Genomic DNA, 15,425 nt, shown 5'->3' on the forward strand with positions numbered 1-15,425 from the left:
ATTCAGGTACGAAGTAATATTGCCATTACAGATATGTAATTGTTTGCTGTTATACCCCATCTGTGGGGAAACAAGAAAATTAGGACAATGTCTTTCATTAAGCACCTGCTGCACAAATTATTCATAAAATCCTGACACATTCTTTGACTAGCAGCAAATGGATGCATGCATGCATACACACCCAGACCAAGGTGTGACCAGGATAGTTAATTGGATGCATGTAACTGAACAAAAATAATACCAGAAAAAGTGCTGGGAAATGAAATAGGAAACAAAACTTAGAAATATGGAGAGTATATAAAAACTCTCTTTCTCAACCTAGGTAGAAGTTTTTTTTTTTTTTAATAATTAACAATTACACTGGATCTCATGAAAAGAGAAGAATACCACAGAAGTGAATATAATTAGATAAAATTGAAAAAGTCCACAATGAATATTTGCTTAGATATAACTACCTTTTAAAACTTGTGCAAATGCCATCAAACCAGTACACGAAAAGATCCTTATTCATGCGAGTATAATAATTACGAATGAGATAACAAAATGTGGCATTCCTGTAGAAGAATAAAAAATTATCAATGTAATACAAAATTTACATATGAAGATGGATGACAAAAGATTGAGAGAATGAAAGAGAGAGTGATAAAAGAATAGCACTACACCAAAATGGAAACAATGACTGAAGCATTGAGAATGAAGTTTAACTAATGCAACAAAAATTCAATATAACTACTTGATTTAAAGGATATTATCATTAAAAAAAACACTTAATGAAAGAGTACCATCATTAACAAACACTAAACTAGAGTATATCATCATCACCAAACAGCACAGTTAGTACAATCTTACTGTGTTACTTTTAAATATATCACCAAGAAGTTTATTGTATGTTGGAGAAATAACAACCATGAATGCAATTCCCAGGGAACAATGTTATAGAATTCAATCAGAACTCAAAATTTATAAGTCAGCAACATGCTGCCTCAAAAAAAGAAATCGTCTGCTATCAGTCATCTTCAGCCTATTAATTGATACACATGCTTTGCTTTTGAGGCAAAAAGTTACTATATGACTGTCATTGAAGAGGGAAGACTAATTGAGGGAATTGAATACTTAACTAAGTTGATTTTATATAAACTGTCACAAACCACAGTACACTGAACACAATAGTTACATTATCTCCCATATCCATATCAGTACATAATGAAAAACACTGGAAAATATTGAAAACAGTGCTTCATTTCAACCGAAGATGATATAAACTGTATATTGCATAAACTGAAACAATTCTTTAGGGAACCCAATCTTGTTTCTTTGAGAAAAAAGAGGGAAAAAAAGGGTTTGAAAATCTACTACTCTGCAATGAGGCTTACCATAACCACTTCCCTTTCATGAGCGCCTCCTTTAGAGAACCAGCAGCATGCTCCCTCCTAATTCGTTTTTCAGTTGATGGTGCTTTGAAAATATTAACACATGCCTGATGAAGTAAATTCAATTTTTTTCTCAGAAACAAGTTTCTTGAGTGGCAAATAATTCATAGTTATGATTATACACAGCATAATACAAACACACATGATTTTGAAAAGTTCAACAGATTAGGAATAAAGCCATCAAATCAGTGGGAACTCTACAATATCAAGAAGAGTTTTTGGTCAGGAAATGGGAACATATAATCCAGCACCGTAGTAAAATATATAAACTCTGACATCCCAAAAACATATAGGAGGGAAAAAAATTACTGTTGAACTATAATGTAACAGTCACCCAAAAGTTGAAAAGGAAAAAAGCATAAGTCCCACAATCCACATAAAATAGGTTTCTGCACATCAAGACTAAGAGGAAGCTAAAGAAGCATGGAATAACTACCCGATAAAAGACGAGTGCAGCAAGCTCCACTAGACCACATTGAGAGCTGCTTAAAGTCACAATTTTATCATCCTTTATCCCATCACTCCTGAATGCATATCACACAAACATCCATCAGACAGCACCTTGGACCTCCAGTAAAGAGGAGCCCAAAAAATTAAAAATTAAAAATTAAAAAAGAAGAGAACAAAAAGAACAAAGAGCAAAAACACTCACCTGGAAACACTGGAAACAGGTAAATTGGTTTGATCTAGTTCTTTAAATATAACATCCTGAAGTTGTTCTACCAGAGAACTCGCATCATCAGCACCTCTAGTTAGATTTAATTGTAACCTTGCATAAAAATAAAGTGCATCCTAAAAAAGAAAGGTAAATAAACACATAAGTGTGACTAATCCAAAACATTCAGGATTAGGAAAAGCTAAGTTGCTCCAACATGAATGGTTTAGAAACCTTAAGACCACGATCATGGGTTGTTAACCAACAACTGTAAATAAAATGCCGGATGGCATCATGGATCTCTAGGGACTGACAGCCCAAATTCGGACCATCCTTCAGCAAGTACATGTTAATGCACTCGATAAGCTTGCGTGAAATCTTCCCTTCATCCCTGAAAAATGTTACAGCAAGGAATTAGCACTAAATACCATAAAATAATAAGCAAAATTTAAACAATGTCTGACATGAAACAGCTTCTCAGAGGATTGGATACCTCACAAAAGAAAATATCCGAACAAATCCCTTAACTATGTCATCCCTGAGAATTTCCGGAAAATCTCCGGGAGGATTTTCAAGAAGCGACTGAAGAGTAAGGATATGGCGAAAAACCTCCTCTTTATGATTATATTGACTATTATTTTTGTCACTCAAGCTCGATTCCACCTTCTCCATGAATAGTAGCAACAGGTCTTGCCAAATTAGATTATGAAAAAATAATATAATATAAGGTCAGTGAAACAATGGTTAACAGGGACAGTTTCACTTGGAGAAAAGAACTGATACTCACTACAATAAATGCGTTTCCTCATGTGAAAACGATAACCTCTGACAGCCAAAAGATGCCGAAGCATAATCCCATATTCCGACTGAAAACTTTGAACATTGCTTAACACATCTAATACATGACTAAAAAGCATTTTAACCGCAGATAATAGAGGCAACAACATTCCTGTCAGAGAATAAAAAAAAAACAAGCAAAGAATTGTGGCTCAATCAGATATAATTGGTTAATAGTTATCCAATCAGATAAATCACAAATTTGAAACTACAAAACTATATTCCTGATTGTGAACAATTTCCAGGAAAAATGTACGTTTTAATGTAATTAACAAAAATTAACTTCTTCAGCACCATATGTGTCTAGGCAAAGATTATTTTGATGATAAGACCTCCCATTTTGATCCATTATACCAAATAAAACGTGGCCAAAGTATTTCAGTTAGTTTTCTCCGAAAAGAAAGTTACACAGACAACTGTGTCATACATTGACTATCGCCAATAACATTACTTTAATTGGGTTCCTAATAAGGTGCCTCTAATATCTAAATAAAGTAATTCACAACCAATTTTTAAAGAGTCAGGAGAGAAGACAGTTCTCTAAGTTTTCAAGCCCAGTTCATTACTCCACCGCCTAACCCTAGCTACTCGTCAGATGAACAAATCTACCATTGTCCGGCATCAGTCTCTGGCCATTCTTTCCAATTTAATTTCAACTGATTAAGGGCATTATTTAGGCTTAAACATAACTGATAGATGTATGCTTCTTAACAATAGAACCCACTTTTATTATAAGTTTATTAATTATATAACCATAGCCTACACCATAACATTCAATTTCTGACCTGAAAACTTAACATCTTCAGCCCGTTGAACAGAAACTCGAAGAGCTTTTGCAAAAATGATCTTCGGAGGTCGTCGCTTGTTTCCAGATATTTCCGATGATATACAGCGCATGAGCAATGTTATAAGAAATGGCCATGTATCAGCTGCAAAAGCAAAAACAAAACAATAAAATAAAATACCCTTCAATTCTCTGATTCACAATTATTTGCCAATGTCTCTTCAAGGCCCATAGACAAATTGTGAATGCATGTCAATCTTACAGTGAGGAACTTCATTGGGTTTTAACTTTGCAGTGTTCTGTCCAAGAAATTTGCAGAATGCAACTGATCTTTCACCTTCTAACCACGTACACAATAATTTTATTCCTTCCTGAACACACAAATCAATATCACATGAATACAAACTAAAGTGAAAGTATGAACTAGTTATTAATAAAATTGAGAAAATGACAGAACTTAAAAATCAAATCGTCGTCTGAGGCCAAAAAAACAGACTCACTCAAGTGAACCAAATACAATAACTTTCACAGTTAAGTTCCATCCTTTTTCATAAAATTGATACTTATTATTGAGGAAATGTGAGATGTTGAAAAAATTGCATCAACATTTAAGAAATAAGAAGCAAAGAAATTAATAATAGAAAAAACAATACTCTAACCTAATGCAACAATTAGCTCAGTGAAGCCAATTCCTATGAATTTTACAGAAACAAAACCAAAAAGAAATTAGCATTTGAACAGTAATAAAATGATTAAAAAAGAAAAAAGAAAGGAAGTCTTAAAAAATCGCATCGTATAATGAACTTAGAGCTTAGTTTTCTCTTCTTTTCTAACAGTTTCTTCCAATTTGTTATTGCTTGCATTTTACTGGCAATAAACTAGGAAAAAATAGGTCAGGTTTTTTGGCCATTTTAAATTTTTCTTTCATTTTCCAGAAATTTCTTGCGTTGTATTATCTTACATTATCTTGGCAAGTTATCTCACATTTTCTTGGCAACCAAGCAGAAAAAGAACAGAGTGTTAATGAAGTAAATCGTTACTTCTCTAGCTTTGGCTTTATCAGATGATAGCTTTGATATGATCTCCTGCAAGTCTGTAGAAGTTACCATCGCCAGAGGATTGGGCCGATTGGCGGGAAATTGAAGTGAGGATGATCACTGGAAGTCAAGGGTTTTAGTGACTTCAAATGTATATATATGCCCGTTGGTGACTGTTGAGTAGCGTGTGTGAGGTACTGCTTTGTAATTGTTTACATTGTGGAGGAGAGGCGGTGGAATAATGGAATGACAAATGTACCCCTACACATTTCAAAATTCACGGAAATCCTTTACGTACTTTTAATCTAATCTCCTAGACATAGAAAAATATTGATCCCATCACCCGGATAAAAGTTTTTTTTTTTAATTGAATTTCATTCGTTTACTAGATTCATCAATTATCAGCAATGGTCAATGAATCATGTTTCCTTTCAAGGAAAAAAAATTATTCTGTCTATTAAATCAGAAAATAAGAAAATATAGATATATTGGAATTTAGACAGAGAGTTGAAAAGGAAATTTAAAATTCTCTATAGCGGACTTGTCGTGTACTCGTGTTCAATCGATCGCTGCAATTAAGCTGATCCGAATTGGGCTTTCGAAGTTAGAACTTGGTCTATTTCGATTGTACATGTGTCGCCTTTCCTCATTGGACTCAATTGACAGAATCGGTTCCCATAGGAAGTCCAATGAACCCCTTTAATAACAAAATACACCCACTTTCATTTATAATTACACACGGTTAAGGATGGTAAAATTTGAATCTAGATATAGATGTAGGTGCATCTATATCCAAATCCAGATTGATATTTTTAAATTCGCATCTACATTTAGATCAAAAATTGCGGAGGGATTCTCCGGATATCCAGATCCGCATAATAAATTCATATATAATTTAAAATTCAACAAATTCACCTAAGAAAATTAAATAAAGTCCAATCATAATTCAACAATCAATAATTCAACACTTAGAATTAACATACAATAACACATAGATCTACTAATAAAAATACCGTAGCATAAATCAAACATAAAAAAATAATATAAATTCAAGTCTAACATCTACCAAAAATCCATAAATAAAAACACCACAAATCCACATAGATTCCATTTAAAAACATCACAAATAAAGACACCACCCACAAATCCACATAGATTTGATTTTTTTTTGTTAGTTAACTTACCTTTTTTAATTTAATTTAATAAATTAATTAATTAAAAAAAATCTGATCCAGATATCCAATTTTACCGATGCACTTACATATAGATCAAGATCCAGATCTGCACAGATCTTTAATTTTAATATCCGGATCCGTATTTTTTAATATGATGATCTAGATAATTTGGATTGGGATCATCCGAATCTTTACAGATCTAGGCCGGACCCAAACTTTTTTGCCATCTCTAGACACTATGTCGGTTTCTTTTTTAATTATTTAATATTAATATACACGATTATTACTGATATTACATTAATTTACAATTATTATTGATATTACTAGGACTCGTGTACATTAATATATTATTAAGACTCGTGTATGCTACCCACTCAAGAAAATATTTAAGAGGTGTGTACTCCACTCACGTTTTATAGGTGAGAAGATTGTGGAGATGTTTACTCCGTTCACAAAAATATTCGAAAAATGTCTACTCTACTCAAATTTCATAAGTGAGGACTGAGGAGACTATTGAGATGTCTACTCCACTTATATTAAATTTTATAAAGCACTCCTCACTCAGGAAAAAATTCAAGAAATGTCCACTTTACTGGTGTCTACTCCACTCATGAAAATATTCAAGGAGCATTTACTTCGCTCATATTTTGTAAGGGAGAAGACTATTAAGGTGTCTACTCCAATCACAATGAAAATATTTGAAAGACGTTTACTTCACTCACATTTTATAACAAAAAAGACTATCGAAGTGTCTATTCCATTCACATTAAATATTCTAAAGCATTGTCCACTCACGAAAATATTCAAGAGATATCTACTTCACTCATACATTATAAGAGTAAGTACTCTCCTATTCAGTCAAAGGCTGATTGATTTGTTGGTTTCCTTTCTAAAATAAGAAATAAAAACTAAGTCTAATAATACCTATCTTAAAAGTCTTTCAAGTATTGGGATTATATCTTATAAATAAGAAATAAAGATTGAGTCTAATAATACCTATCTTAAACGTCTTTCAAGTATTGGGATTATATCTTATGGATAATTTCACCTAGATCGAAATGTAATATAGGCATAATTTTAGCCAAATTTTTTTCCTCGTGAAAATAATAAATCGATCATCTGCACAATAAAAACAACAATAAGCTAGACAGTTCAAACTTAAAAAAAAAAAAAATAATCCCGGATAGAGTTTCATGTGATTTTGAAAGAATCCTAATTAATTTGACTTTTTGCCTTTTGAAATGAGTAGATAGTATAGTGGTTACTTAAAAAAATAATGTCATCATTAAAAAAGATGAAGAAGAAGAAATTGCTTGTGCCTATTCGTAAACGATCGATGAACCTATACAATGTGATAATACGGAGAAGACATGACTTCCAAGTCTTTGAATATAACTTCTTATTTCTTTTCCTCCTATTCCGCGGGCTTTATTGACACGATTTGATTCAGTTGATCAGGTCATTACTGCAGTTTAATCAAATCATGTCAATTATATGGCACATGCCATGCACATTTTTGTCACCAAAGAAAAATGGAGTCACATGCAGTGCACAAACCCCAAAGAGTATTTTCTTTTTTCCCCCCATTTTTTGGCTTTCCGGGGAAACTCTGCTTTTAAACTCCTTTCATGTCTCTAAACCTCCAAAGCACACAGACGAGTGAGTTTCTTTATCAATAGTAACACAAATACACAAAAACGCAATCACTCACAAAACACACAGACATCAGCATGTAAAGATAAATAACTAATAACTACTATAATAAAGCACGTTCTTTAGTACTATAAAATAAAGCACTACTATATATATGTTATCTTCCTCGAAATTACAACAAAATCTAGAGCTTTGAATGTCTTACGTGGCCAAGACACCAAATTAGACGAAAGATCATTAAAAAAAAGAGCAAAAATACAAAGCCAACACTAAGGCAGTCGTTTTTGGATTCTTGAAATTTCGTGTTCACACTTCTGCATGTCGCCAAGTGAGTGAAGATCAAAGACCGCCTTCACACAAAAATAAATGACCAAAAAAAAAAAAAAATCCATCAAAGGCATATATGTTACTGGGAAATAACTGGATAATTAATCTAGACTAATAACTAATTAATTAAAGCAAATATTTCACAGTCACTGCCTTGGAAGTTGGATCAGCACTTTAGACCAAAGAATTTGTAGTGGATGATCCATAACCGTTCATCATGCCACTCCATGATGATCCCAAATTGCCTAGGTATCCAACGTCAGAACAACTCTGGTCTTGCCAGTCAAGAGATAGGAGCTTGGCGTTAGGCTTCACATCGATTGCATTTTGAACCTCATTTGCATCATATGGAAGCATGATCCTCTGGCAGCCATCAATGAAAGTACCACCAGTTCCATCAAGAGACATCCCAAATGGAGAGCAAAGATTATGAACATTTGGTGTTAGTCCCTCTTGATGGTGATGACTCAAATTCCCTAGCCCTCCAACCATACCCATATCACCATTATTCCCCATAAAATCATAATTTCTAGAACTACCAACTATAGCTTCTAACTTATTCTCCATGAAATCAATAGGCCTAGGGTTTTCAAGCATGGCACTATATTTATTATCCATAAAATTATGGTTATTAGCAAGTGTGCCATGAGCCCCAAGTATGTTACCAAGGTGTGAAAATTGCATTTCTGGGAATGAAAGCTGGAGATCAGTGGGATTATGAGATGATGATCCGGGGTTTTGGTTCATGGACTGATCGTTTGATTTTTTAGAAGAAACTTTCTTATTCTTTCTGCAGCCACCACCAACAGGAATGTTCCTCAAGGTGCCACCTTTGGTCCAGTACCTTCTACAAGTCTTGCAAAAGTACCTTGGCTGAGAGAGGCTGTAGTTGTTGTAGTAGCAAAATTTGGTATGTGTAGAGTCACACCTGGGACATTTGAGAGCCTGATCATGCGGGGGCCTTAGCCTTCTCTCCATCAAAGGCCTTGAGCAAGTGAGCATGTCACCAGATGGTGAAGAAGAATCCAAGCCAGACTCCTCGTGGATCGAACCCTGAAATGGGAAACAAATTAATAATGCGAAATGCATTTTAAATGCTTCAGCTTAATTGGGATATAGACATTCTTTTGTCTTCTCTTGGATGTCGAGTACTGCAAGTACTAAACATTCTCACTTGCCTTTTCAGACATCAACTAGTGGAATGTCTGAATGGGAATGCTAGAAAATACAATGGCTACACAGAACCCGAAAAGCAAACTGCTTTGTAGCATTGCTGAAATGGCAAATTCTATTATTAATCACGCATATTTTGAATTCTTGTACCTAAAATAAGTTCCTTGAAAATGGTAGAAAACTTTTGAAAAAGGGGGAATAAAAAAAGGTTGAATCGAAACTGCGCATGTAAATGATCAAATCTTGTATTGCGAATTAGCCAGCTTGAGGAAACTGGAAGTGTCTTCATTTGAAAATGGAGTTCCCAGCCATGCCAATTAATTAAAATAGAACTGATCGTAGCCTAAATTAGTTTGAGAAACAATGATTGAAGCTGATGAAAGACATATATAGAGGCAATGAAAGTGTCAATGCATGGTATATAATTACCTGAAGCCAATCAGATGAATCCATGCAGACTTGCAATGAAGTAAGACCCATCATACAAATTAAAGCCAGCTACTAAGAAGTAATTAGAACCCTTCTTTTCCAAAACACTTCCTTTCAATAAGTGTGAGTGTGCTCGAGGGAGAAAGAAAGATTACAAGTTTGAGTTGTGAGCAAGAAGAGAAGATAAGAAGAGACTGAGCGAGTGAATTGTGAATTGTTGTTTGTCAGGACTGATTAATATAAAAGGGCAGAGAAAGCAGCTGGTAGACCTGAAGTAGTGTATAGACTGTGTAGAGAGTAGTATAGCTGATTATCTGCAGCTACGGTCCACACATCGTCGGTGGGCAAACAATTCGTGGGCCCCTACAGCTACAATGTCCGTCTACTGCTATAACAGTGGGCCCACACCTTACCTCAGCTTGACTATAACTCCTCCCAGTTAAATAAGTGAACGGACTCCAACCGAATCACAATCCTTGTGTTGCATCGACTAGAGCCGTTAGATTGTGAAAGATATACGTCAGAGATCGCGGCGTGGTCGTCACAACTTGTAGACTAGGGGTCCATTTTTCATTTTTGACGTGACAGAAGCTGAGAGGGGACAGGAACAAGGATAGTAATGAGAGAATAAAAATTTTGGGGTTTTCGATAAAGAGAGAGAGAGCATAACGAAAGGGCACTCCACTTGCGGGCCCTTATTACTGGACCCCCCTCGCCCTCCTCCTTCAAGCAAAGGATCGATTCCTCTACCACCCCCGTATCACGTGCCTCCCCCTCCCCATGGAGCTACTATCATCTATGGCCATGCATTGCCAAAAGCAAATTCAATTGTCCACGCTGTATACTGATCCGATTGTCATCGTTAATATTAACACTTTATGGTTTTATGAATGTGCTCAAAAGTTTGATAATTCCTGACTAATGAAAAAAAAACTAGAAAAGATGAATGATAAAGCATTGGAGAAAATGTTATCGATTTATTATTGGATTTTTTATTTTTTGCTAGAAAGCATTACTCTTTCCATGTGATTCATCTACGTTCTATTTTTTTTTTTTTTCAAATGCTTAAAATTCGTACAGAATTCTCCCACCCAGGTTCTCGGATTCAAAAACAAAGATAAGTTTAGCTCGAATCAAAGGTGGCATGAGTTCACGAGGATGGATGCTTTAGGGCTCCAGGCTGATTGCGTGAAGAGCACACTAAGCTGATAGGGCCCAAAGTACACACTGTCAGGTGAATAAAGTGTTTTGTGCCCACGTATCACCGTACAACTGCCGGTTAATGACTTCGTATAAGGGAGAGACTGAGAGTGTGATCAATCTCTCTTAGTAGGCACTACTTCGTAGCCCATGCACTTAGGAATCATAGATAATTTCCGAGAATAAAATTATCATCTCTTTGATTTTAGCGGACCAAGTACGGAATTAATGATCATTTCAATCATCAGAATGATTATTTCATCCTTCAGAAAATTCTAACCATGATGCCAATTTGTGTGCATGCATGCATGCTTGGGGCTTCAACATGTTAATTTGTCTGGCTACATAATTTGCATGCATGTGTGAATGGAACTTTAGGTTTCTTTTGAATATGGAGAAAGATTATGACTGAAAACTCAACTCACCAAAGCCGCAAGCACTAGTTGAAACTTAGAAATTATTGTCATTAATTGGTTGGACGTTGACATACAAGTGCATCTCTGCCATTAATTTCAACTAATGATCGAGACAAAATGAATGCGAACTAAATTCAACTAATATGACAAGATGTTTTACTTCATGTATAAGCAACCGTTTTTTCTTAACCTATCAGAAGAACTCCAAGTCAATTAATCGCCTTCAATTTGGTTTAATGTTCTTTAGTCAATTAATTGCCTTTAATTTGTTTTAATGTACACAACATAAATCTATCAATTATTGGCTAGACAAAAAGAAGACAATTACTCATATTCTTGTGTACTGAAAGTTTAAATTAAATTAGCGTTGAACGATATCATATCTTCATTTCTGCTCTTTATCACATGCATGCCAAGCACTCGCTAAGTGATACCGTGTTTCAAATAAGAAAATTAAAGCAACTTTGATCAATTTTGCAGTCAATCACAGCTATTCCTCCTGATTAGCAACATTTATTACTTTGAAATTATGTACCTCTCAATCAAGTAACTTTCTTTCAGATATGGAAAATCTTCAGGTTGAAGCTGAGTGCTCTATATTATTAATTTACATACGCAAATCGCTGCTTTAACTTTGGAGTTTTTCCCCCGCCAACTCCTATTTCAGAATCCGGTTAAAAGTTTACAAACCATATTTATTAAAAAGTTATATTATTCGCAATCTGAAGTTCTTTATTTTCCCTTTGTGAGGACATGACACAAATCAGTATATAGAAAACAAGAAGAGAGAATATCGATCATAAAAACCATAAACAGAATGTGCGAGTTCAAAATTTAAATCCAACTTGAATCTGTATATAATAGCATCCTTAAGTTGCAGAATCAAACGGTTTCAAGACGAGGTACCCTGATTCTGAGATGATGTGGTCCTCCTTCTCATAATAATGTTCAAACAACCACCTGCCTCGTAATGAGAGCGGTCAAACTTATTCTCTGGGGCCATATATTGGACCCCACCCTGATGATCGGTCACTTTGATTTATATCACTAAGCTTTAAGCCCGCAACCACATGAACATGTAAGGCAATGATGCACCAAACATTAGATCATAATTAGCTACGACTGCCCAGTCTTGGCAGCATGCATGATTGCTTGTAAAAGTTTGAGATGATGAGATGCCGCCGTCCCTTGATCCAATGGCGTCTTTCTTTATTGTCGATGTATACCAACAGCTTGGAAGCATTACAAACTAAAGCTGAATCAAGAATATAGAAATAGAATAAAGCAGATTCAAAATTATCGGGCTTAGTGTGAACTTAGTTAACTAATAGTGTTGATAGATATCGCAAGAGAATAAGAGATTGTCTTGCGTATGAAAGATTACGCTAAAGAATAAGTTAATCCTCAAATGGCAAGTAATTTAGTCTTGATATTTGTATATATTAGTCACCCTGGCAGTGTTAGCTAGAGCCCAAATCCTGACTTGAGGCGCATGCGCGACATACAAGGACGACTGCGGCGCAGGCGGTATGAATGAAATAAAGTCGCGGTGAGCAGATATTCGATCCTGAGAATTCTGATCGAGAAAATCTGATGGGTCGGTGGACAGGATCTTGAACCCCCCACCATATTTCAAAGTTTCTAACATCTATTTCTTTGCTTTTCTCTATTTGTTTTCTAGCTCGGGGAGAATTTCAGTTATTTTGCTATATTTGATGCAGGTCATTGGGGTCCCATTCGTCCCTGTAGAGGCCGACCATGAGTCCCCCTGCATGTTTCACTTGGCGTCATCATATTTCTGTCGATTTTGGCCATGTCCTCACTTGATTGATATTTTAATTTGTCCGCCCTTTCAAGCTTTCGTGAAATCTTCCTAATAATGATTCCATGATTTATTGTTGTTGATTAATGGTTACTCCAGTTGTGTGTAACGCATTAATTAGAAACAACTAAATGTGTTTAATTTCCAATTGATTAGATAGCTTAAACGCCTGTTGTGGGTCAATTAATCCAAATCGTGAAAGCAAGCCGATCATCGACCCGTGCAAGTCAACGCATACACATGATTGGAGTAATAGATTCGTTGACCATTGATGGATTTACAACAAAGCGACAAAGACGAATACGACTTTGATACGTACATTCACTCATTAATTATGATGGAGCTTCTCCATTAATCACGTCCCTGGTGGAACATATGTAACACATGTATCGCGGATGCCTTGAATTTGGTTTTGCTGCTGAAGGTTGTCTTTTATATGTCCAATTAAGGTTCAATTCAATTAATGGATCAGAATGTCAAACTTTGATTTGTTTTCCCAACTAGTTATGTATTGATTATGAATAGATCAAGCATATTTTATCTGTTAGGAATGGTCCTTCCGTCCTTGTATTCAGTTGCACGTGTGAATGGAAATAAATATGCTTGGTTGCTTTCAATGTGTTTCGTATGATGTCCTGCTTCAACCTTGACTGCTTTAAGAGGATGATTTTCCAATTATCTATTTGGTTTCTTCGTATTGGAATCCCATGTTTTAATCCTACCTCACAATTGAATATATAAAAGACGACTCTTTATATTTTGTATTGTATTGTTCCAGAATATCTAGTATAGTATGTACTCATACAAAAAATACTGTAGATTCGAAAAATGTTCATTACCAACCTCGATTAAGTCCAGTTTCGTAATGTTATATCTTTTAAAATAATTGTTGTTAATTGTACTGTAGAAATAATCAGTTGTGAAGAAAATTAGTTAAACGTTTAGTAAAATTTATTTTTAAAAGTATTGCGAGTTTCAAGAGCAGTCGTGTGTGTTTAGTAAATTTTATTATTAAATTATTGAAAAGATATAAATGACCGAATTTAACATGATCTTAAACGAAGTTTATTTACACATTTATAAACATGTATATAAAATATTTTTAATTGTGCATATATGATAATTGATAACTAAAATAAATATTTATATTATTAATTTTATTTTTTTTATTTTATCAGTTGAGTATAATTAGTAATGATAACAATTTGTTTAAATTTAATGATCTTATTTCCTGATTAATAAGGATAATTTTGGATTTCTATAATACAAATGAGGATATATATATATATATATATATATATATATATATATATATATATAATTGTATTAAGTATAAAAATTATTCTCAAAATCTGATTTTAAAAAGCTATTCTATTATAGAATGGGGTAATTTTATCAAAAGTGATTTCTAAAAAAATTACCAAATACCAAAATTAACTTTTAACTTTCCAAAATATCTTTTGAGCTTCTCAAAAGTAATTCTAAACGGACCTTAAATTGTATATATGCAATATGATGATCGATGATATACATAACGTGATGGATAGATCCAAACCATTATTTTTTCTTTTAAATTTACCTCAAGCTCCTTTTAAAAGAGTTAGATAAAAAAAAAAAAAAATGGGCACGTATACTAAATAACAAAATACTTATAGTTTAGGGGAGCCTCTATGTTACATTGAATGTACCATACACAACCAACAAGAACCACACAAATTATGGGACCCACATAATTGTGTGGTTCTTGTTAATTGTGTATGGTACATTCAATGTAACATAGCAAAATCCTTTAGTAGTTATAGAGACTTGTTCAAATCCCAATAGCCATATTTTCTTTAGATTTTTAGTTCTTGAAAACTCAAATTCTATTATTTTCTCCTATATTTAAAAAAATAATAGTAATAAATTATTTATTTTAAATGTTGGACCTCATTGTGAGTAGTAAAAAATTAATTTTTAAACTAAACCCTCCTAATTGAAGTGTCTTGTTCTGTCGCTGCATAACACCATTAAATTATTAGATATTATGTAAATTCGTTAACAATATGTATATATATAAAAAAAAAAAGATATAGTTTCTTGATGCGCATAATCCATCGAATGAGGTTAGATATAATTTGCCTGTCTTTTTTCTTTAAAAAAAAAAAAAGAAACAGAAAATTCTTTAACTAATGTGTCGTTCATCACATGGAAAGTAAAATAATAAATTAAAATTTGTTTAAAATCATCATCCATTTAAAGCTTTTCATATGACATGACACCTCAGTCTAGAGAAACTCAAAAGTTAAGCACAGTTATAGTTCTATGAATGCCATTCTTTGGCAAGGAGATCATAGATCAATTATGGTTTGTATGAATGCTATTCTAAGGAGATCATAATAATGCATGCTTAAATTAGACGTAGGCTATGCATCCACAATTACTTACCTTATTATTCCATTGTCAGTGATTTGTATGAGAATGGTGTATATGCTTTGTCATTTTATG

General features: G+C 34.0%; 2 protein-coding genes across 11 annotated transcripts in view; both read right to left on the reverse strand.

Annotated features, from left to right (window-relative positions):
• The window catches only part of LOC102620162 (serine/threonine-protein kinase ATM), a 38,252-nt gene extending 33,332 nt beyond the window's left edge, over positions 1–4,920 (reverse strand). For 7 of the 10 annotated variants that reach the window (XM_052437196.1, XM_025098748.2, XM_025098747.2 and 4 more), the window contains exons 1-10: positions 4,747–4,917; positions 3,969–4,077; positions 3,708–3,851; positions 2,873–3,034; positions 2,579–2,774; positions 2,320–2,476; positions 2,083–2,222; positions 1,867–1,954; positions 1,374–1,477; positions 456–554 (exon numbers count right to left, since the gene is read on the reverse strand). In XM_052437196.1, the coding sequence (XP_052293156.1) occupies positions 456–554; positions 1,374–1,477; positions 1,867–1,954; positions 2,083–2,222; positions 2,320–2,476; positions 2,579–2,774; positions 2,873–3,034; positions 3,708–3,851; positions 3,969–4,077; positions 4,747–4,815 (1,268 nt within the window). In that variant the 5' untranslated portion in view covers positions 4,816–4,917. Of the gene's footprint in view, positions 1–455; positions 555–1,373; positions 1,478–1,866; positions 1,955–2,082; positions 2,223–2,319; positions 2,477–2,578; positions 2,775–2,872; positions 3,035–3,707; positions 3,852–3,968; positions 4,078–4,746 lie in introns of those variants that run through there. The other 3 variants (XR_003065432.2, XM_006476717.4, XM_025098751.2) reach the window with 3 other exon arrangements.
• Positions 4,921–7,565: 2,645 nt separating this feature from the next.
• On the reverse strand, positions 7,566–9,757 carry LOC102621113 (dof zinc finger protein DOF5.6). Its single transcript, XM_025098755.2, has 2 exons — positions 9,501–9,757; positions 7,566–8,951 (listed from the first exon to the last, which is right to left on the reverse strand). Exons 1-2 carry the CDS (start codon positions 9,552–9,554, stop codon positions 8,073–8,075), a joined length of 933 nt encoding a protein of 310 aa, XP_024954523.1. The 5' UTR covers positions 9,555–9,757; the 3' UTR covers positions 7,566–8,072.
• Positions 9,758–15,425: the final 5,668 nt, after the last annotated feature.

The sequence above is a fragment of the Citrus sinensis genome, chromosome 3, assembly GCF_022201045.2.
Source record: "Citrus sinensis cultivar Valencia sweet orange chromosome 3, DVS_A1.0, whole genome shotgun sequence".
Taxonomy (NCBI): domain Eukaryota; kingdom Viridiplantae; phylum Streptophyta; class Magnoliopsida; order Sapindales; family Rutaceae; genus Citrus; species Citrus sinensis.